This window comes from Amphiprion ocellaris, chromosome 14 (genome assembly GCF_022539595.1).
Source record: "Amphiprion ocellaris isolate individual 3 ecotype Okinawa chromosome 14, ASM2253959v1, whole genome shotgun sequence".
In the NCBI taxonomy this organism is placed as follows: domain Eukaryota; kingdom Metazoa; phylum Chordata; class Actinopteri; family Pomacentridae; genus Amphiprion; species Amphiprion ocellaris.
In genome coordinates this window covers 12,724,052-12,747,784 of record NC_072779.1, presented here as the reverse complement: position 1 = coordinate 12,747,784, position 23,733 = coordinate 12,724,052, and the positions used below count along the sequence as shown (strand labels likewise).

Genomic DNA, 23,733 nt, shown 5'->3' with positions numbered 1-23,733 from the left:
CAGTTGCATTAAAAACGTCAACAGCAGTGAGGTTTAAGTGACTCATTTTCAGTCAAGTTGATTGATGAAGAACTTAGTAATTATATTCTAACTATCTATAGTGATTATTTACCATATTAGATATAGTACTACACATTTACTATATTTAAAACTGTTGCTTTTTTTTTTTTTAAAAACATCCTAAGAGAACACTTGGAACACGTACATGAATTCAGATCTGCTCAGGTTACCTGTTTATTGTGACTACAGAGATCTAATTGTTACTTTCTGCTGTGCGTCCTGACCTTAAGTAGGCCACAGCTTTTGATGCAGGATTTCCCGCCATGTGTACACACACACACACACCGTCTCATGTTGCCAAAAAACACACACTTATTGTGAAACCAAGACAAAGTACACAAATTTGCTTCATCATTTCCCAAAACCCAGAGGCAATGTTGTGCATAGTTTGTTGACACGTTGATCCACATATTGATTGAACTGCTCAGTCGTACCAGACTGCCGCTCTCTCTGACCCTTACAGACTCTTTATTTGATGAAGATTAAAAGAAGATCTCAGCTAATGTGCTAACACTGTTTATGATCAATTAAACGTCTGAAGGAGTCAAAGCGAAACCACTAGAAGTCATCTGTGAAAAGTAAATGTATTTTATGAATGCAAAAAGTCCTGCAAAAGATGATGTTTTACACATTTTTAGATGCTTTGTGTCTCTTTGTATTTATTTTCAACGTCTTTGTGATTTTGCCTTGTAGAAAACAGACATGAGATTCAGTTTTGAACAAAATGTCAATTTTATACTTCAAATTGTCTAATAAACTGTTTAATATGAAACCTTGTGAAAGACATCTGTGCTTCAGAAAGCCTAAATTGTTTGGCCTTTCCTCTAGTGCCACCTTCTGGATAAACCACATCTATGGTGAGGCCTCATAAAAAATCATCAGTAATTATCTCATCCAGTATTTTTGTGGCATTTATTGACACAGTGTTAAGCAGAAGCCTAATATGAGATATATAAGATGGTTAACATTTCAACACCTGGATTTTGAAGTAGAGTTAACATAATTGGATTCGCATCTCCATTAGCTACAATACTCTATTTTCAAACACGGGTTTGTATTGGTAATTGTTATTGTTTTCAAGGTAACAAATTTAGAAAATTGTGCATTTATTTGTAGCTATCAGTAGATGCTTATTACATATTTATCACACTATGCACACCATGAGTCACAATAACATCATGTGTTATATTGGATGACGATACATAATACAGTTTGGTGACAAGGGTTAAATAAAGGTGGGAGCAGATATAAAGATATAAGTGAATCAATATGTGTTTTTATTTGGAACTAGTGGAGAGCAGTATACTTGTTAATGTATTATTATTATTATTATTATTATTATTATTATTATTATTAATAATAATAATAATAATAATAATAATAATAATAATAATAATAATAATAATAATAATAATAATCGATTGATTACAACTAATTAATCACCAACTATTTTTGCTAATTTATTGCTTGGATTGAATAATTTCTCAAGAAAAAAACATATTTTCTTGCTTTTTTCCGTCTATTTGACAGTAAATTGAATATCTATTGGTTGCGGAAAATTTTAAAACCATTGCTCTACATTTTTTTGCTATTTTTGGACATTTTGTACACAGATTACACAGACTAATCGATAAGAAAATAAAGTTTAACGGCAGTCATCGGTGTGACGCTGTGAGAAAATCAGTTTTTTTGCCACGGGAGGCGATGATGCATCTGAGAGCATTGAGAAGTCCCAGAAAAGCGGAGGAGAAGAAGAAAAAGCGGAAATGACGACAACAGAAGGAAGTTCTCGCTGGTGAAACCACAGCGCGCCAAATTTGTGCCAAAATGTATGCAGTCACATCGTCAGACTCATGAAAAAGTTCGTCTAATCTTTGAGAATAACTGTATGTGGAGAAGGCTGCAGTAGGAAAAGGCTGCGCAGGTAAAAATAATCAAGTATTTCATTAAGTACGTGTCAGTTACTCACCTTCTTCTTCTGTCTCCTTTATCGTGACATTTAAACACACTGCAGATTTACAGTCACAGTTTGACAGATGAAACTGTAAACATTCAGCGGGCTGCTCCGATATAACAGTGTCTGTACTCAGAAAAATAATACATATATGTAAATAATAACCTGGAAAATGCTCTCCGTGTTATTTTTTTCCTGTCGGGATGATTTTATACTGTCTCATTCTTTAGCATGGCGGTGCCTTTTGTGCAGGACTGGGACCTGGTTCAGACTCTGGGAGAAGGAGCCTACGGAGAGTAAGAATCCTCATTTATCATTTTAAATCTGTCATTTGTTGTCGCAAGTATCCTCTGGACATATTAAGAACATGGGAGGAGTTGATGTGCCAGAAATGCTCATCTGATGAACAGAAAAACCAGTCGCAAGAGACTAGAGCAGCACAATGTCTGCTACTTGCTTTTCCACTTGCTTAATTATTGATTAGTATTAATGTTGGAGAATCAGCAAAGCAGGCTTTGAGTTCAAACACATCAAATATGCTAATCTGATCATATAAATATGAACATTCAAGGTCCTATGTTCTGCCTCTTTTTAGCAAATAATGAAGGCTGAAAGGTTAAGAAGCCACAAAGATGGGGAATTTTACCAATATCTGTATAAACAGGCTCCATTCCAAATCACATATTTGTTTTTTTTTATTTTTGTACACACTACAACAGCCCTCACACAGTACCTACAGTTTTATGCACTATTTATACTACTAGGACATACCACTTCGTGATGATAATGCTCCACTTTGACTAGTGCAGTCTGTAGTGTGAAATGAGCTGTTGTTTGTCTGTGTGCTGTCAGCAGCTTAAGCTTGTTCATACTTGTGTGAGACACCGTGACGTAACTGTGCAGAGCATTATGGGTCAGAATGGCCAGAAAAGCATGCCGGCTTGCGTACTGCAAAAACCGACTGGATGTAGTTGGACATTTGGGTGTTTTTGGTAAACTACATTTGACATGTTAAATCTTTTTTGAGGCATTGTATATAGTACGATGGTTTGGATATTGGAAAGGACTCCTGAGCTGCTGTTGTTCACGCCCCCTTCAGGAAGAAGACTCTCTGCTTCTGTGATTGAAAGTTGAGAGCGAAATGATGACCACATGTAAATGGCTCTGAAGTGACCGCTGGTTGACCATTTTATTTTTTGTTACATTTTTGCCTGCCAAAACTGAATATTATTTAAATGTGAACAGTTTGGAGTGCATGAAGACACTTGAATTTACTCTTGCAGCCATCAACAGAACAGTACTTTGCTTGTGACTGAGATATGTTAGAATCAGCAGAAGCAGCTCTAGAAAGTAAAAACTGACTGAGTGTGAAGTAGTTGGCTCACTTCATAAGCAGCAGGCAGTTTCTACGTAGCACCTAGATAAAATCCTTACTGAGAGACCATCTAGTTGTAGGGTAGCCAAAAGAATGACAGTGATAAATGTCTTCATATTGTCACAGTTTTTGTTTTACACCTGCAAGTTTTTGAGACATACAAAACACAGTAAAAAGCGATTTTTGCCATATGGGACCTTTAAAAAATGTGAACGCTCCTCTTCGTTTCCATTTTTCCTAAGGCAACTCTCCAACAAATATGACCCAAAGCTTATGTTTTTTCTGGAATGATTGACAAAGTCCATTTTTCACATGTGATACTTAAACTATTGGTTTTATCCTTGAGAAATATGTGCTTATTTTTCCAGCTAACACAACAGTAACTTTAAGAAGATTCAGATGCTGTTTTGCAACAAACTGTTTTCTATTTTGACATTTTGAATGCCTCACAAGTCCTGCTGCCCATTGATTCATCCTCTCGCTCAGAGTGAGGCTGCTGGTGAACAGACAGACGGAAGAAGCAGTGGCAGTGAAGGTGATCGATACCTCGCAGGCTAAAGAGTGTGCTGAAAATGTCAAGAAGGAGGTTTGCATTCATAAGGTATGTCCGTCACCTTCTGTAAAGATCGTACGATCGAAAGTATAACAGAAATATTAATCGAGAAACAAGGCCTCTTGTGCACTCTGAGGCTTCAGGGTCAAGCTGGTATCCTTAAAACAAACGAGTGGAGAGTTCACAGTTAATGTATGACAAATGCAAAACAGCTCTATGTGCAGTAAAGCCAGTCAGATATAAAATTTCCGCTACAATTGCCACTAGCTTAATGTCACTTCTTACTGGCTAGAATGCATCAGTGTTAGTAATGCTTGTAGGATACATAACTAATGTTAAGGTTGAGAAAATCATATATTTAACTGTTACTTTTTTTAATTGCTCAAGTTCATTTTGTACCTTATATGTCACTACTTATCCCACAGTGCAATTATAAGAGAAGTTTTTTTGTAAGAAATTCATTACATTGCAACAGCTATTCCTGTTTTAAATCACTCAGGAGATGTAAAACTAATTGAAATTTTTATAATTAATTCAAAAAATGTATGCTGTTATTGAACAAAGAATGCTGTGTAGTAATCTTGAACCATGTGCACTTATATTACAAAATTCACTTTTGTTTGGTAGATGCTCAACCACCCCAACATCGTGAGATTTTTTGGCCATCGGAAGGAAGGACCGACTGTTTACCTCTTCTTGGAGTACTGTAGTGGAGGAGAACTGTTTGACCGCATCGGTAACACAAACGGCATTTTTATGACTATGAAATTGGTTACAATACCGTTTCTTTGCTTCAGATTGCTACTTGTTGTTAGCAGATACTTGTCATTCAAATAACTGATAATTAACGTGACTTGACCAACTTGGCTACTCTTGTAGTTCATACATTTAAAGTTAAAATTGGGTTCGATAGTTGTAACATGGCCTCTGATCGTTTATTGTCTGTGTTCTCTTACTTTCATCTTAGAGCCTGATGTCGGAATGGCAGAGAAAGATGCTCATAAATTTTTCCAGCAGCTGATAGCAGCTGTGGTGAGTGAAGTAAATCTGTGTGCTGATGTGATCTCCTGCCCCTGTCTCCGCTGTTATTCAATTTTTACACCTTTTACAGGAATACCTTCACAGTGTCGGCATCACCCACAGGGACATAAAGCCAGAGAACATTTTGCTGGATGACAAAGGTGAGGAAATCCAATGTGAATCAAAGTTTTGAAAGAAAAACTTGTATTCATCATCTAACCATCATCTGCTGTTGCCCTGTACCTTTAGATAACCTGAAGCTGACAGATTTCGGCCTGGCCACCATGTTTCGGTTCAAAGGGCGTGAGCGCCTCCTGGGTCGACTCTGTGGAACTCTTCCATACGTGGCTCCGGAGCTTCTCAGCCAAACAGAGTTCAAAGCTCAGCCTGCAGATATCTGGGCTTGTGGGATAGTCCTCACTGCCATGCTGGCTGGAGGTAAGATCACAAAGTCTGTGGAGACAGTATCATACAGTGTTCTCCAGTTAATAGTCCTATGAAGGTTAAAATGCTCTGTTTTTGCTAAGACTATCAGAAAGTGTTAATTCAGCTCTGGACATTTGTATTGTATGGTAGTATCGTGCACTGTGACTGTTATTCACCAGTGCACCACTAGTGCTGGACCTGAATATCCGGATATCCAAATATTCGGTAGTTTCGGTGGTATCCGAATATTTATTTTGAGATCCGAATATTTGGATACCGCCACACCCCCACCTCCCCGTTGGACGATGTCGCAGGATCGGTATTCGGCTTGTCAATTCGTGCATCCCCCCTTCGTTGGACGTTGCGAAGCGATCTTAATGTGTGGCTCACTCCGTTCTGTTATGTTCTGTCTGTCCGTCCGTCCTCCGCCATCCGACGTTTCGAACAGAATATATGGCTCCAAACCGAATATTCGTGTCGTTCCTCTACCCCCCGTGGGACATTAAAGCTTATTCTTTTGATTTTTTTGATCTTTGTGTTACTGCTTCTTCATTAGAGTTGCCGTGGGACCAGCCCACTGAGAGCTGTCAGGAGTATTCAGACTGGCTTCAAAAGAAAACATACCTGCCTCCTTGGAAGAAAATACAACCAATGCCTCTTAGTAAGTCCCAAATTATATAATTTTAAATACCACATTTTCTAAATTGAATTTCTTCAATTCATTTTCAACTCCTCTCCTCAGGTTTGTTGTCCAAATTGTTACTAGCCCGTCCAGATGCACGCATCACCATCGCAGACATACAGAAAGACCACTGGTTCACTCATGGCAAGTCCCAATATGAGTATAAGAGATCTGATTTCATTTTGTTCTCTGGACTGATGTCTGTCTGTCTGTCTCTGTAGGTGTAAAGCCCCCACCAGGTTCTCTGCCTTCAGAACGGAACAAACTTCTTCGGTCTGATAGTGGGCTCATATCCCGGGCCCAGAGGTCAGAGCTTTGTGTGTTTCAGATTGTAGCTTTTCTGTTTGTGTCCTGTAATCTCAAGACCATCCTCCTCTTTCCGTAGCGATGACAGGATGCAGTTTTCCAGCTCTCAGCCGGATCTAGCAGCTGGTGGTTTGGAAGCCATGTTGTTAACTGGTCAAATCGAATGTCAAGTTAGCTTCTCCCAGCCGACCAAGCCTGAGCACATGCTACTGGGGAGTCAGTTTCTCGGCACACCGGGAGCCAGTCAGGTAATTCACATACGCAGCGCTGCTTTGGTTTCATCATGTGAACGTTACTGTTATCAAACTGTCTTACTCTGATTTAAATGCTTCTCAATTTCTTTCTGCACACAGTCGCTGTGGCAGAGATTAGTGCGGAGAATGACGCGTTTCTTCACCACTGTGGATGCCGATGCGTCTTTATCAGCCCTGAAAGACACCTGTGACGGCCTCGCACTTGGATTCAAACTCACCTGCACCAAACAGGTACATCTGTGCTGAAGTAGACGCAATTCAAAGAATTTTTTATATATATATATATATTTTTTGACACTAATAGCTTAAGAAACCCCCGTTTCAGCTCTCTCTCTCTCTCTCACACACACACACACACACACACACACACACACACACACACACACACACACACACACACACACACACACACACACACACACACACACACACACACATACACAGATCATGATTTAGCCTCCTGTAGCTGCTACAAACTATCACACACTTTAGTTTAATGAAGCTCTCTCTGCCTTCTAGGTGACGGTGAGCACACTGGACAAACGCAATAACAAACTCATCTTCAAAGTCCATTTGCTAGATATGAATCAGAGAGTGTTGCTGGACTTCAGACTGTCTAAGGTGAGTTTAAAATGATATATGCAGTGGTTCAGGCATGAATACCCATGTGCCATTACCAATAAACCCTGTAACAGTCAGTGTCACGTAGACCGTGTTTATAAGCCACACAAAAGAATTTTAAAAAGTCAAGAAGCAGCAAACCAGTGTCCATGTATGTAAATAATTTCATTGGGAGAAATGAGAGACAAATGTTCGGCACTGCCAGGATTTCAAACTGGCTGTGATGCAGCTCATAGAGCTAAATAAGGTACTTTTAAATGATGTATCACCTGAAAAACTGCACTCCCTCAGTCACAGTAGTCAAATTTGAACATACAGACCTGATCCACATTGTTTTAGTGACAGAATCTGTTATTTTGAAGTAGACCTCTGATACCCATTCTCTAATCCAGTGGTAGTCAGTGATACGGTGTTACTAGCTAGTTCGCCTACCTTTATCTGTGTCTGTTTGCCAATGTGTTATCAGACAGAGGCAAAAGAATCAAGTTATACCCTGTTAAAGGTGAATTTATGGATAGTATATAAAACTAAGCTGAATCATGTGACATGCTGCGAAGGGAAAATTAACTTTAAAAAGGCAGTTGCAGCATTTGCTCCACGTTGAGAAGATCAAGTAGCAACCTGTGTGAATGAACATAAGCTTTTTGTCAGTCATTTAAATTACCTTCTGTTGGTCATTGTAACACCTAAATCAGCAAAACTGTCCAATAAATGACTTAATATAGGAAAGCTGATCTAGAACTGAACTTTCATGATATTCTAATCATTTGAGATGTATCCGTATGATTACGGCTCTTGCTTCATATTTGAAGGATTTTGATTTAAAGTCCACCTGCACTAGAATTGAAAGGCAGCGGCAGAAACACTTGAGAAGGTCTGAGAGCACTTAACCCATTGTGTGAGTGTGTGTTGACGTGTCCGTGCGTTTCCAGGGTGACGGTTTGGAGTTCAAACGTCTCTTTGTGAAGATAAAACAGAAGCTCGGCGACATCGTCAGCACTCAGAAGATTTTGCTTCCCATCACCTGAGCAGCCTCCACAAACAGGTGCTATGGACACTGGGGAGACACAACCTGTATATATTTAGCTGTTCTGTTGGGATTTTAAATGTATTCTGCTGTGTTCTTAAAGTGCCTGAATGTAGACTCTTGTTTTCTTGTGAAAACTGGTTAGGAGGGTGGGCAAAACTTGGGTCACGTTTTCATTTCACTTTGTTTTAGTTTGTGGTTAGAATGCATTAGGTTAGATAATCAAAGTTAGGAACAGAAGAGAGTGTGTGTGCGTGTGCATGGTCATCTATTTTTATGCTGTTGAGAAGACTGATGTATTCTGATTATGTCTGACATGATACATTCTTGAATAAATTATTAAAAGACCAACATAGTATGATACATGTGATAAATGGGGATGACCACTGAGTCTGAAAAGTATAATTTTGGTGTTGGAAATGTGGCGAACATTTTTTTTTTTTTTTTTTTTTTTTTTGTCACTTTCATGCAAATCTAGAAGCCTCTCATTTGAAAATATATAACAAAGAGGCAGCAGGGTTCTCCAAAAAACACCATTTGCCCAATCAATATAAGTGTATATCATTTACTCTGCAGTAGAAATCAAAGGTTCTTTCATGTCCATGCTTCAGATGACTATGACAAAGTGTTGTAGTAAAGCATGAAGTACTGTAGATGCTTGAGACTGTAATTGTAGCTGAGATGAGGTCTAAGTAACAGGCTACACTCATTGAAGGTGCAAACTGTCTACGGTCTACAAAAACAATTCTAGGTTAAATTGCAAATGAAAGTTCCAGATGTTTGACTATGGGCCTGTAGCCTTGACGGTGATGGTGACGCTGACGGGCTCGTCGTCGTCGCCGGTGGGAGGGGCTTGGCTGGTGGTGGGGGCGGAGGGGGTGGCACTCGGGGGTGAGGTGGTGAGGGGTGAAGCTGCCCGGGGTAAAGCCAGGGCTGGAGCTGGAAGAGAGCGACACCGAGGTTGAGAATCGGGCAGAAGATCAGAGAGACTGTCGAGATGTGAAGACTGGAGGAATTAAACTTTGGACTTGGATGACTTCATTAATCCCTGGAGGGAAATTGTCCACGAGAGTCAAAACACTTTAGAACAGGGGCGTCAAATATGTGGCCCGCGGGCCAATACTGGCCCTCCAGGGGGTCCAATCCGTCCCGCAGGGTGACTTTGTCAATTGTAAAAATTACAGAAAAGACATTAACTGCAGAATTTAAATTTGTAAAACTAAATTTCAAATAATTTCTAGACTATGACAAGTTGTTTTGATCATTAAGTAAAATACTACATTATTCTTTTTTCATTTTGTTTCATTTTTCTAATATTTTGTCTTGTTTTTGTTTGTTTTTTTGTATGACTATTGTCATTTGTCTCATGTTTTTGTCCTTTTGTTTCTCATTTTTGTTTTGTGTTTCCTTTTAGTCTCATTTGTGTTCTTTTGTCTTGTTTTTGTCATTTTGTGTTTCGCTTTATTTGTTGTTTTGTACATCATTGTTGTCATTTTGTGTTTTTTGTCTCGTGTGTGGTGTTTGTCTACTTTTTTGTCGCTTTGTAACTTTTTTGTCCAATTTTTTGGTCTCTTTTAGTTTTTTCATGTCATTTTTTGCGTTTTTTGTCATTTTGTGTCTCGTTTTTGTAATATTTTGTTTTGTTTTGTGTCTTTTTTTTGTCTGACTTTTGTCATTTTGATCATAAAGTAAAAATACTACATCATTCAGTTCCAGACACCTGTGACTAAATGTTTTGTTCCTTTATAGACACTCTGTGATCTGGAAGTTGTAATGTCTAAATGAAAAACTGAGGTATAATGTTGAAATTGAACTTATTTTTCTGAAGAAATTTCAGGTTGTTCATAATATTTTGTAAAAAGATATTTCCTTAAATGTCAACATTTTCAGAATGTACTTTTTTGCACCAAAACAAAGGTAAAAAATTTGGAGATGTGGTTATTCATAGGTTATTATGCTGTGATTTTACTGGTCCGACCCACTTGAGATCAAATTGAGCCGAATGTGACCCCTGAACTAAAATGAGTTTGACACCCCTGCTTTAGAAGGATAGAGATCGCTCCTACAGGTTTACTTATTTTGCCTAATTAGAGCTTTTTCCATTACTCTGCCTCACTCTCCTATGTTAAGTAGTGGTCATCTTACATTTAATAACCTTTTCAACACAACTGGTCCCAAAAAAGGCTCCTGAAAAATATGTTGTCATGTATCTGTTGCTGCTAATGAACAGTCTGAAGAGTGTGTCATAATGGAATCATAATCAGTAAATAACAGTGATGGTAAAACAGCACTTGAGTATTTACAGTTTATGACACTTTACACTTCTACTCCACTGTCACAGAAATACATGTAAAGTACATTTTTTTTATCCTCTTATGTCTGCCTGCTTAGATTTCAACATTTGATTCAGTCCAATTCTTCGACTGGCTCAGCCTATGATCTAGACATTACTGCTTGACACAAAGATTGGATTGAAAACCAAGTGTTGAACTATTTTAAAGTAGAGTAGAGTAAACCTTTAAATTTAAAGACATTAAGAAATCATAATAATGTCCAAATGACTGTACACTGTATTATACTACTGTAAATACAGCCAAATTCTTACAGTAGTGTGATGTTTTTATTTAAAAAAAAAAAAAAAAAATATGGTTAAGAACTAAAATCAGATGCTGTTTTGGAGCCCAAAATAAAAATGACTGTTAGCAGCAAGCTACTTTCAATGCTGACATTGTGAATTGAACGAAAATGTTCGCAGAATACTTCACAAAGCACTGGTTAGACTAGTGTCTTAATATAGGCAACTAAAAATATAATTAATAACTAAATCAATGCCCTAAGATATTCTTTCTTTCTTTCTTTTACCCTTTATTGTTTCAGTTGTAGCTACTAGTAGCAATACATGTAAATTGTATTACTAACTGTATAAATACAGTAAGTTACTGGAAACCATGGCTACTGGGATTTTACTGTCATTTTTATGAAATCTTGTTACAGTGTAGGAATCCTGATGTATGTACTTCATCTTAGGTTTGCATGACTTTGTGTTTCATGCGTCTTCATCTTGCCTGGACTGGATGATCCACCAATCTCCTCGATTCCTCCCTCTGACCCGCCGTCATCTTCTGGGAGGTTGATGTTTTCCCTCGACTGGCTGTGTTGCCTGGAAACACCAGAGAAAGAAGTGTCACGTACGGATAACTAGTTGTCAACAACATTACAAACTGGAAGAAGTTTCATTCCTGGTTTTAAACTTGGACAAACACACAGATACTCACGAGCCGAACAGCAAGTCATGCAATCCTGCGGGAGGAAACGCAGAACATCAGTGCTGCATAATGTCAAACATTTCCAGCAGGATGTGGTGTGTTGCTTGTGTGTGCGACTCACGAGGATTGTTGTTGCGGTTGCGGATTATGTACACGAGCAGCAGCATCGTTAGAATGGCTGCAAAGAGCATCCCACCTATAGCTGCTCCAACCACTGCAGGATATATATTGAAGCGAGGTTCCGCTGCAACACATCACAGTTACACATTGCAAAATAGAACAAATCTGACCAGACGCAGATGTCACACAAGTGGTTCCCGACCCATGTCAGTGCCGGTCTCGTAGGATTTTAATCAAGAACTTTGACATTAAAGTGAAACTTGTTGCAGCGACTTTAGATATGGACTAATAGATGTATTGACTGTACATGGGTCGAAAACCACAGGCGCCATCCTGCACTGACACCTGATCTACAAGCCTTTCTACACCCTCAACAATCATCTTTCTTCATTACAACAGTCCAGTCTGACAATAAATGACACAATTATCACAAAGAATTCACAAGGAGAAGCACACAGGGCCAGTTAGAGGGAAGGAGGTCAGGAGGGAAGGGAAGGGAAGGAGGTAAAGTGGAAGTGAGTGTGAAACAGTGAGGTTTATGTCCGTGTTTGCATGTGTTTTTTGGTTGTGTGTGAGTCTTTCACCTAAGTGGATAACAAAAAAAAGGAAAAACAAAAATGTTAGACTGTCATCAAAGTCATTGCAACTCCATCACAGCATAACACTGACATCAACAATGCTTGTATATCATGTAACTTACCTGCCACCTTTGAAATTTTTCATTATTGTCTGTTTTATAACTTGTTGGTTTCACAGTACATTGCTAACTGAAGCCCTGTCTTTCCCCAATTCTTTACCAAAAGTTTCCTCACTCTGTTCACTTACTATACCTGGGGTTTTTGCTGCAGAGGGGTGTCCGATGGTGCGATGGTTAACAGGCCTGATGCGGAACTCGTAGGTACCAGTCCAGGTCAGGTTTCCTACTGTATGACTCATCACACGTGGGTCCTGGATGATGTCGCGGTACCAGACTGGGTAAGTGATCCTCTCCTCCATCTGCTCCTTTGAACCATTGCTGCTTCCTCTCCTTCCTGGTCGCTCCGACACCCATCGGTGCTCCAGCCAGAAACCCGTCCAGCCTCCTTCTTCTTCGCTCTCCATCTTCCACTCCACGTCCACCTCGTTACGGTATCGGCTGTTGTACGCCACTCTGACCACAGTTGCATTGGGTGGCATGGGGTGCCCTGGTGCACAGACAAAGGAAACAGAAAAATGCCCTTCTGTATGACCTCTTTAAGTCAATCCACTTTGGTTCAGACTGAAATATCTCACCAGTGAACACTGTGCAAACATTTGTGCTCCCCAGAGAATGAATCCGACTTTGATTTTTCCTCTAGTGCCAGCATGAGGTTGAAATTTGAAGTTTTGAGTGAAATATCTTAACAACTATTGAATGGGTTAAGATTCAATTTGGCTTTCACATGTTATTCTTCATGAATATTTTTGGATTTTTCTGTATCACCGAATACAAACAAAACTAATGAAGTAATCAGATTTAGTTGTGCTTTGTATGCGGCATTATTTGACTCCACAGCGCCTGAATATATTATTATAAAACTGCTATATACTTATTAACCATGTTGCTGGGAAAAATTATAAATTGACTGATGCCACTTGGACTTCTATGCAATAAACTGGAGGTAGCAGCAGTTTGTTTTAGCATAAACATAAAGATTAGCTCACAAATTAACCTGCAATATTTCAAAAGTGTACTAGGGACGTTGTAAGTTAAGAACATGAATTACCAATAGGTAATATTGTGAGGAAAAAAAATCCTAAATTTACAAAAAAATAAACCAAACTCACATATTCCCCCTCATTTCTTTATCTTCTCCAAAGTGTGTCCCTGAACAACCTGTAAAGGCTTTAAAATGTGTACAATATGGGAAATTTAAAGGAGTTTTAGTCAATAAGAATACAGCAGCACCTTCTAGCAGCGATGTATCTCTATATGATCCTCACATTGTTATGTATTACTCAGAATTTGGAGTCTGGGTGCAGAGACTACACAAAGAAAAGAAGAAAAAAAATGCCATTTTTTTCTGATTTTCTCTCTCAAAAATGTTTTACTTTACTATCTCATAGAATATTCAACTTTTTTCTCAAAAATTAGGGAATTTTTATTGTATATGTACCACTATACCACTATTTTTTTTATTGTATATAACTACTAGAAATCCTGAATCTATAAATTTAGGATTTTTCAGGTGTTTTTTCCTCCAATTACCATCCTTCCAACCTATGGCCTTCCTATGCTTGAAACTGTATGTGATGGACTCTTGTTTTCTGGAGTCTCCACTCATTGCCTGTAAAGAATTTGTGAAGTCATTACTCCAGGCCAATTAATTGTCCACTACTTATATTCCAGTGAAACCCAACTACTTGACATCTTTACATGTCACTATTGTACACCAGGTTATCCGTCCTCCCCATTTTCCAGCCTTTATGCTCAGTTAAACTAAATGTCTGCTGACTGGAGCTTCATGTGTGTGTATACATATAGATATAGATTACAAAATAAATCAGTTTCTTACTCTTGACCACTAAAGTGACATTGATTTCAGTTCCTCCCACTGCGTTGGACGTGGTGCACCTGTACTCGCCGCTGTCTTGAACCTGCTCTGTGTCTCTGACAGTCAGATTGACCCATGTGGATGTTCGCAGCAGCCTGTACTTGAAGGTGTCCTGGACACTGAGGCCCTGATTGTTAAACCAGGTGATTTCATTTGCAGGAAGGTAGTTGTCTCTCAGATTGCAGGTGAGCTGCACATCGCTGCCCTCGTACACAGACACGATTCTGCGCTGTGTTAACAACACTGGGGCTTCTACAGGTGACAGTGTAAAAAAAAAAAAACAATCAGAAAACAGTTCATATGTGCTATTTGCTGCTTGTTAAAAATGTGCACCAACCCAGTGTGAGCCTGCAGGTCTTGGTTTGGTTCAGGAGTGGGTGCTTGGCGTGGCAGGTGTAGGGTTTTCCTCTGGTAGCGGTGCCATAACGGAGGATCAGGATGTTGGAGTTTTCGCCTGCACCGTTGCCCCCAGGGCCCTCCCACCACACCAAGGCTTTTGGGGCCCCTCCGTCCCAGGAGCAGGTCAGCATCAGATACTGCTTGTTGTTAGTCACATATGCAACACACACTGGCTCTGCAGGGGGAATGTCTGGTGAATTAGAAGGATATGATCAGATAACAGTGAGCATGCAACCTTTTTGTCTGAATTTTTTTATTGTTGTTTGTTGGGATTTCTGCACTCACATGAGCGTGTTCTGCACTCTGCTGTTTGTCTTAGGGCAAGATGGGAGCCCGTGCATGTAAACGAGCTAGAAGTCCGGCCTCCAGAGGGCAGCAAGATGACAGCGCTGGTGAGTGGATTTGCTTGCTGCCTTGTGTTGGCCTGCTCGTGTCCTGCATCTATCAGATCTCCAGTCCAGTGGACAGAAGGTGAGGGAAACCCACCAGACCAGGAGCAGAACAGCCTCAGAGAGGTGTGATTCAGAGCCGGCTCTGCAGAGCAGGAAGGGGAGCCATCAGGTGGGTCTGCGGGGATAAAATGCAGAGTAACAGGGCAGTGATATGCAAAGAGGAGAGTACAAGAGGTCATCAGGACCAGGGAATGTTCCTGTGTGGCTGCAGTATTAAGCATGTGAGGTGTGAATCATCTCACCAAAACTATTGAAGGAGAAATATGTTTTTATTTTTATCGTTAGGCATCTTTTTACTTGCAGTCCTTTTGTTGTGTGATGGAGCACAAGTAGATTTTTTTTATTTTTTATCTTTTAATGTGAAAACAATGTTTAGGACAAATGCATAGTCAAACAAGAGAGTGAATGACAAGCACCGAGCCAACCAACGCTTGTCATGGCTGTGAAATCACAGCAAAGTACCTGCCAGAGAGTCCCATCAACTTCCCCGACGGTCCGAGCAGGAGACTAGGTCTGCAGCACCTCCATACTCTGCTGTGTGTGTGTGTGTGTGTGTGTGTGTGTGTGTGTGTGTGTGTGTGTGTGTGTGTGTGTGTGTGTGTGTGTGTGTGTGTGTGTGTGTGTGTGTGTGTGTGTGTGTGTTGCTGTGTAGGTATGTATGAGTGCATATGCCTTTGCCAGCTGTTGCATCTACTCTGAAGTCTCAGTGAGAATCAAGATATGATGCACTGAGTAGCGTCAGAAAAAAACAGAATAGGTTGTAAACACTGAAATCAAGAGAAGTTTATTTGAAAGTGATCAAGGAGCTGTAGATTCATAAAGATGGAAATGAAAGGCGATAAAGCTTCTCATAGATTTCCACTAGCAATGTCAAATATGTGTAATTTCAGCACCAAGACAGAGGAACGCAGTCAGGGTTGAGTACAGGAGCTGATAGAGGATGGACAACAACACGGTCAGAGGGCAGAGATCACTCACAGTAGACAGTCAGGCTGATGGTTTTTCTGGAGCGGGTGTTGAGGTAGGTGTTATGTGCCAAGCAGGTGTATTCGCCAGTGTGTATGCGGAGGATGTTGGTGATGTTGTAATTTGGCCCGGTGAAGACTTGGGACTTGTTGTAGAACCAGACGTACTGACTGGGCGGATGGGACTGGGCTTGACAGAGCAAAAAAACAGTGTCTCTCTCCAGGGCTGAGTAGCCCCGCCCAGTTACACTGTGAGGAGTCACTTGTATCTGAGGAACATCGGGGCCGACTGAGGAAAAAGAGCAGGAACCCATTTAAAAGACGAAGGACACGAATATGTTTTGTGACAGCAGAGCAAACTTGTTTTAGTCTGTTACAACAGATCAGGCAGTCAAACACAGAAAGACAATATATGCATTTTTTTTGTGTGTGTCTAGTTACACTATTAAACAGTAATCCTGATCGACAACTGTAGAATACAGTAATGAACTTTTTAAGCAAATTACAAATGTAATACTTTAAATATATGTAGCTGCTAGTGTTTTTCTGTAATTTTACTGAATTATTTGTGCATATGCTGATAATTAATTTTTAACATTGTTTAGCTGTAATTTTGTAAGGATATTTTACTGTTATTTGACATTTTCTTCATTTTATTAAATTACAAATAATAACTAGTAAAATCACAGAAATGAAATCATTATTATATGTTACCCCTAAAAAAAAACAAGCAAAAACTGTACGACCAGTTTAAAAATCTGTATTTTCACAACTTACAATTATTTTGGGGAGGTGATTTTTGCAAATATTGTTGCATTTTTACGGTATCTGAACAGTATTCCATCATTTGTGTTCAGAATCAGTTTCTGGTTCTGATGTGAATTATTCCAATATTACAACTTGCTGTTGTGTAAGTTAGACTAGTTTTACGGTGTTTGAGCTCTTTGAGTCTTAGATGAGCTTAGTTCAGTGGAGAGGGAGCTGGGGGCTTCATAGATCTGCACATTCTGAAGTTAACAACTGTGTAGTCACCTCTAAGCCCATAGAAGGCAGGGAGGGATTATTACTATTATAATCGGGGGGAAAGACCATCCAATGATCTGTTAATACTCACAAATGGTTTCCAACTTCACCCATTTGGAGCTCTCGCTGTTGACGGCGTTGCTGGCCACACAGCGGTACCGGCCGGTGTGGTTGCGGTTGACATTGGTCACGTTGATGGTGCTGCTGTTGCCCTGTGCAAAGTCTGTGATGTCGCCAACGCTGGATTCATGCTGCCACTTGTACACAATGGGCCCAGTCCCATTTTCCAGATTGCACCGCATCTGCACTGTAGATCCCTCCACTGGAGACACATCACTTATTGAGAGTTCAGGGTTACGGATGGGCACTGCAGTCAAGGTGAAGTCACACATAGGGAAATATTTACTGTCTCGAATGCAGGTTAAGAACAGGGTCAGTAAATAAAATGGTCAGTCTGCATTATTCTACAACTGTCGTGTCTGTAAAGGTTTGGTCAACACTAGGCGCTAAGAGGAAAGAGGACCCAAAGGTTTTCCAATATTTCCTCCCATTTTTAAATATTCTGCTCTAGTTTTGACACTGATTTGGATATGTTAAATATAGGAAAACAATAAAATGTCACACAAATGCTGTTTTGTGAAAAGCTGAACTAGCACCCATCACATTTGTTATGTTTTTCATTTTGTACAGATTAAAGTAGCCATGTAGTTTTGGAAAAAAACTGCACCTTGTTGAAACTCCAAATTTTGAACAAATTACTCAAAGAAGATTTTTAATTAGTGAGCTTTAGAGGGGTGGGTTGTTCCTTTTTGTCATTAGACAGATGCCTACCAGAGCTGCAAAGAAGCATCTGTCCCAAAATGTAAAACTGCCCCATTGAGCAGACCAATGAGCAGTTACACCAGGGCCTCATGTATCTGTACTCTGTCATTAATTGGAAGTAACTGGTTGCATTTGCAGCAACTTAGGTTTTAGCAGCTGAGTTGCAGTGAATTCACTTTTTTCTCTTATTTTTTTAACGCAATATCTTCTATAGCATAATAATAATCTTTCAAAACGTTCTGCTATGAACAGTTGCAGAGCTCTGTGTAAAGATGTTAAAATGGAACATTGTTCGGTCTAAATCCATTAATTTTGACCCAACACTAAATTTGCTTGATGCTTTCTTCTTTGTTGAAGTTTAGAACAGCAGAAACTTCTAGCAAAAAGTCAAAAGAAATAGCAGTTAGGAAATGCCAACAATGTTTGTTTTAACCAGTCTAAATTCTTTAGCATTTATACTTCAAGGATCTTTATCAAAAATGATCGATTTTACATATTTAAGGTAAAAACATACGCTCCCTGGATACTTTATTAGGTAGAACTTGCTAGTAAAAGGTTAGACCCCTATTTGCCTTTAGAACTGCCTTAATTCTACTTTCAACAAAGGGTTGGACACATTCCTTTAGAGATTTTGGTCCATATTGACATGATAGCATCATGCAGTTGCTGCACATTTGTTGGCTGCACATCCATGATGCAGATCTCCTATTCTACCACACCCCAAAGGTTCTATTGGATTGAGATCTGGTGACTGTGGAGGCCATTGGAGTACAGTGAACTCATTGTCATGTTCAAGAAACCAGTTTGAGATGATTTGAGCTTTGTGACATGGAGCATTATCCTGCTGGAAGTAGCCATCAGAAGATGGTCCACTGTGGTCATAAAGAGATGGACATGGTTAGCAACAATACACAGGTAGGCTGTGGTGTTTAAACGATGCTCAGTTGGAACTAAGGGGCCCAAAGTGTGGCAAGAAAATATCCCCCACACCATTACACCATCACCAGCCTGAACCGTTGATACAAGGCCAGATGGATCCATGCTTTCATGTTGTTTAGGCCAAATTCTGGCCATCTGAATATCGCAGCTGAAATGGAGACTCATCAGACCAGGCAATGTTTTTCCAATCTTCTATTATCCAATTTTGGTGAACCTGTGCCAATTGTAGCCTCAGTTTCCTGTTCTTAGCTGACAGGAGTGGCACCCGGTGTGATCCTCTGCTGCTGTAGTCCATCTTCTTCAAGGTTGGATGTGTTGTGCATTCAGAGATGGTATTCTACATTCATCTGTTGTAACGAGTGGTTATTTGAGTTACTGTTGTCTTTCTATCACATGGGACCAGTCTGCCTCTCTGCCCGTCTCCTCTGACCTCTCACATCAACAAAGCATTTTGGTCCACACAACTGCCACTCACTAGATATGTTGAAAGTCACTTAAATCCCCTTTCTTCCCCGTTCTGATGCTCGGTTTGAACTTTAGCAAGTTGTCTTGACCACGTCTGCATGCCTAAATGCATTGAGTTGTGACCATGTGATTGACTAGTTAGCTATTTGTGTTAAGTAATTGAACAGGTGTAATAAAGTAGCTGGAGAGTGTATATGTACCAGCCAATATATGCAGGTAGTTCTTAGATTTTTGAATCTGACAAGTATCAGTTTCAGTGTAAAGGGTTGCTTGGATACATGTAGGTGTTTCTCCAAGAAGGAGCGACAGTGGAGGGTACAAGAGAAAGTATGAGGCCCCTGCCATGCCGGTCTCCTAACTGCCTGAATGAGGAAAGTCATTCTGAGTGCAGGAGGCCTTACCTCGGACAACGAGGTGCACGTTGTAGAAAATGAGTTCAGGCTCCGGTTCTTTGTCATACGTGGCCTGGCAGACGAACAAGCCATGTGCAGCCACGTTCAGTCTCTCAATGCTCACAGATGCACTGTTTGAAATGACCGACAGCTGTCCGAGTGTCTGGGACAGAGTAGTGACCCTCGGTCCTTTCCCGATATCATATGCCACGGCTATTACTCTGTCAGTGCCGGGCTTTTTGAAGATCCATATGTAATGGTCAGGTAAGGTGGAACCGCACTCCAGGATCACCGCTCTGTTCACCACACCATACACTCTGCTGTCCTTGTAAACCACCTGCCCTATTTGGTTGATCTTCGTGGCTGGAGGAGGGAGAGGATACACAGACAGACAAGCATGCAAATGTGAGTGTGTCAAGGAAAAAGAGATGATGGTGTCATGTACCCTGCCAGTGTTCAGTTGCAGGATTGATTACACTGTAAGTTTCACAGGAAATGTAATATTTTAATAACAATTTCCAAAACAGATACCCAGTCACTTTAGCTTCTGCAGCAATAAGTTGATCAACCACCTTTTGCTTCCATAGCTGTTCTGTCACTGAGCGTATCCTACTGTCATCTTCACTCATATGAAACTAAAAACCTCTTAAACTAATTTTCAGAGTTTTAAATTACAATTTGCATTGATTTAGAGCTGAAACATCCATCTATCCTATGCATACATAACTCAGTGTATATGATAAACTGCAGTACAGCCAAAAGCTAAAGGAAAAATTAATACTAAGCCACTAAAAAGCTTTTCTGGTGTGCTGCATGCTTTTGAAAGTATAAAGAAGTACTATAAGATATTCACATAGCCTCAAGTATTAGATATCTTCCATGCTCTACTTCGAATATTACGTTTTCCAACAGAAATACAAATCATAGAACATTTTTTCACTAAATTCCTGTTCGTCGACTATTCACACGATGTTATATAGACGCTGAGCCCTTACCGTTTGCCGTGAAAGTAGCCAGACTGGTAGTTAGATATAGAAAGGCCAGCCCTAACAGTTGGGCCACCATGGTATCATGATGCTCCTGAGTCCAACAACTTCTTTACTTGAAAATAGCAGCAACAACAAAGAGGAATCAAAAGTTTAAAGCTTTTAAACCCCAAAATTGACCTGTCACTGCTCTCCCTCATGTGCCAGAGGTTGCGTCTTTCTGCCTTTCTAATCCACAAGTTGCTTGGAGAATCCAGCTGTAGGCAGTGACTTTATTAGACTGAGAGTAGGAAGGGATGGAGGGTCACTAAACTGATTTGGGTTCAATTATTCATGCGTTTTTCCTTTCTCTCTATCCCTCTATCCCTCTTTCTTTCTCCTGCGGGGTTAGAATAGCACAGCGATACTCAGCTCATCTATTATAGAAGAATAGGTGGACGGATTAGCCTTCCACATATGCACTAGTGCATCCACCTGCACATTCACTGATAACGTCAACATTGTATTAAATGAAGCTGACATCCAATCTTAACATGAATATTCTTTTCTATAGGACTTTGACATTAATCTCCACAGAAAATAACATCAATTGAGAATCTCACGGAGGTTTTGCTGTTATTGTAGTTATTTTTTAAGTTCACAGTGTTGGTTTTTGTTTTTACCCTGTTCAAACTGCGGTGTTGTGCAACAAAAGTGGGAAGGCGGGTGAGGGCTTAATGCAGATGTAAACAGTGATCTCGCCAGCATCCTCACAGAGGACACACTCAAAATTGAGGGATTAAAAGGGATTTATATCTTCTTGGATTTTCTTTGCCCTTTGTTTCAGTGTCAGCTTAAGGGCAGAAATGCCTTATTCACTATACAAACAAAAGTTTCAAAATGATTAGGAGGTAGCAAATCCAGCAACATCACCCATTTATGCAGTGATAGTAAAATGTGACTGTTTTTAATTTCATTTTGGAAGAGTTGAAAAATAAAAAAAGATGCAAATTCTAATTTCAAAGGTTATGAGAGGGCCAAAGGGGCAGCGTAAACTCTACTGATGGGATCCGGATTAAAATAGATTTAGAACTCTGGCATCTCTCAGTGATGCTGCTTCCTCACAACATGCTGTTAGCTCAACAACCTTAGCAGCATCTCAACATGTCAGCATTTTAAGATGTAAAGCAGCCTCTTGTCCTGTACGTGCATGCAAACTCTGCAAACTATCCTTATTCAATGTCTTTCAGTTTTTTTAATGTGACTGACAAGTTTATACAAGAGACAGAGGAGGGACCATTTAGTGGAAGCATGAGTATGTAATGTGAGATGGTTGTCATGAATGAATGCAGGACAGAGATCAGTTTTCTTCACTTGGCAGGTTGAAATGCAGCAGATCTCGAGCCAACAGTGTAACAAGGTTTCACTTAGATATCCATGTAACACAGTAAAATTTAATTAAAACAAAGATACATGCAAACAATATAAAGATACCTGGAAATATTTCTCTTCAGTGGAATCAAGTGGAAAGTCTGACTCACTCTTTCAGTTTTCCTCTGAGAAAGCCAGAGTAAATGAGTATAGTGCTGTATCATTTTCTTCTCACATAGTATCAAACATGCATGTATGTAGCAGCAGCATCAGGCTTCTGATCGTGGTAGTAGAGGGAGCAGAAGTTCACTGTACAACCGAAGAATTCATTTGAAAACAGTATTACAGAGTGAGATTGGGCCATTCTGAGCTGGCTGATGAAGCTGAAGCTACGCATTGATGCTGGAAAGTCACTGAACTCCCAGTGAGAGCTGAACAAAGTGGATTTGTGGCTACTAGTTTGCTCTGGGAATTCATTGTCTGGGATTTATCAGCACACAAAGGCAGCTTTAGACTCGACAGATACCATGGGACTCTCACAAATACCATAAATGATACCAGCATGCATCAAAACTGTAAGTGTGTTTGTGGTAGTGGATGTCGAGGATTGTGGAACACAACTCAAAATAAATGTTTGAGCAACAATAATCACTGTAGCCGAAACTCTTGTATTGGCCTTTACCCCCCATGAGAAATAGTGTTGAACCTTATTTAAAAAAAAAACCTTTTATTATAGTGTTTTATCTAACTTTTTTTTTTTTTGTTTTAACTACTAATTAAAAGTAGCTTTTGTCACTCAGTCATCATTATTAATTGCTCATCATGTAAGCTGTAACTATTGTATACATCTATGTATTCCCATCAGTGATGATCCTCTTTGGTCCAAAGCTGCATTTTAATGAACTGTCAGGGATGGACTTGTCTTGGACAGGAATGTGCCGTCCTGTCTTTTCTGATTGCTCTGACTATGAGGAGGGGCAGCCGCCTCTTGATCCCGTTGTTGATGACTGCAGGACTGAACTTAGAAATAATTGGCTCAGGCTTTGAAGGTTTAAGCCAATCAGTTAGTACATGGTGGTGTGTGCTCATGACAACTCTCTGAGCTACAGACAGGTGAGAAATTAAAGGAAAACCCTGAACGCTTGAATTCCAGTGAGGGGATATAGTGGTTCCATTATGCTGTAGAGGCATTTACTGACAGGGTTTGGGCCCATTTGTCCTGTTCGAGGAAAGTGTCTCTGCAAATCCATTTAAAGTTCTTCTGAATGATCGCCTTTATCCTATGATGAAACATTTATCCTGATGAGAGTGTACTCTTCAGGGGTGACCAGACGGGACATTTTGGACCAATGTGTTAGACAGCACTCCCCACCACAATCACCAAAACCCCAAATATTTAGGAAGAATGGTGCTTCATCCCTCCAATCCCTTGGATCAACTTGCTGCAGTCTTGGAGAACCAATTCCAAGGTGCATTTTTGGAAAATGGTAGCCAAACATCCTACTAACACATTTTATGTTGTTTTTTTTTCCTTTAATTTTTACAGATTTCCATCTGTACATGAGCACAATGACAATACTAACAAGTTGATGTTAAACAGGCTGTAATGCATTAAAATGTATTTATTTGACAAATGCTTTTGTCCCAAGCAATGCTAGTTTAGTGTGCTAATGGTGATGTTTACTGGTTAGCACTAAACACAA

General features: G+C 39.9%; 2 protein-coding genes across 3 annotated transcripts; one reads left to right on the top strand and one right to left on the bottom strand.

The window, feature by feature from the left end:
- The first annotated feature begins 1,822 nt into the window (after nucleotides 1-1,822).
- On the top strand, nucleotides 1,823-8,629 carry chek1 (checkpoint kinase 1). Of its 2 annotated transcripts, none has more exons than XM_023288498.3 (14): nucleotides 1,823-1,984; nucleotides 2,245-2,310; nucleotides 3,876-3,990; nucleotides 4,570-4,678; nucleotides 4,910-4,974; nucleotides 5,054-5,123; nucleotides 5,212-5,400; nucleotides 5,945-6,049; nucleotides 6,131-6,214; nucleotides 6,292-6,376; nucleotides 6,456-6,624; nucleotides 6,730-6,861; nucleotides 7,150-7,251; nucleotides 8,184-8,629. In XM_023288498.3, the coding sequence occupies exons 2-14, from the start codon at nucleotides 2,246-2,248 to the stop codon at nucleotides 8,277-8,279; spliced, it is 1,386 nt and encodes a 461-aa protein (XP_023144266.1). In that variant the 5' UTR covers nucleotides 1,823-1,984; nucleotide 2,245; the 3' UTR covers nucleotides 8,280-8,629. The 2 variants fall into 2 exon arrangements, with proteins under 2 accessions (XP_023144266.1, XP_054872930.1); XM_055016955.1 differs by having other exon boundaries at nucleotides 1,828-2,010.
- A 194-nt stretch (nucleotides 8,630-8,823) lies between these two features.
- LOC111580647 (V-set and immunoglobulin domain-containing protein 10-like 2) lies at nucleotides 8,824-20,942 on the bottom strand. The gene is made up of 12 exons (XM_035956445.2): nucleotides 20,690-20,942; nucleotides 19,704-20,057; nucleotides 17,168-17,443; nucleotides 16,067-16,342; nucleotides 14,922-15,203; nucleotides 14,575-14,826; nucleotides 14,199-14,489; nucleotides 12,495-12,848; nucleotides 11,666-11,788; nucleotides 11,554-11,578; nucleotides 11,344-11,438; nucleotides 8,824-9,217 (listed from the first exon to the last, which is right to left on the bottom strand). The coding sequence occupies exons 1-12, from the start codon at nucleotides 20,757-20,759 to the stop codon at nucleotides 9,063-9,065; spliced, it is 2,553 nt and encodes an 850-aa protein (XP_035812338.1). The 5' UTR covers nucleotides 20,760-20,942; the 3' UTR covers nucleotides 8,824-9,062.
- Nucleotides 20,943-23,733: the final 2,791 nt, after the last annotated feature.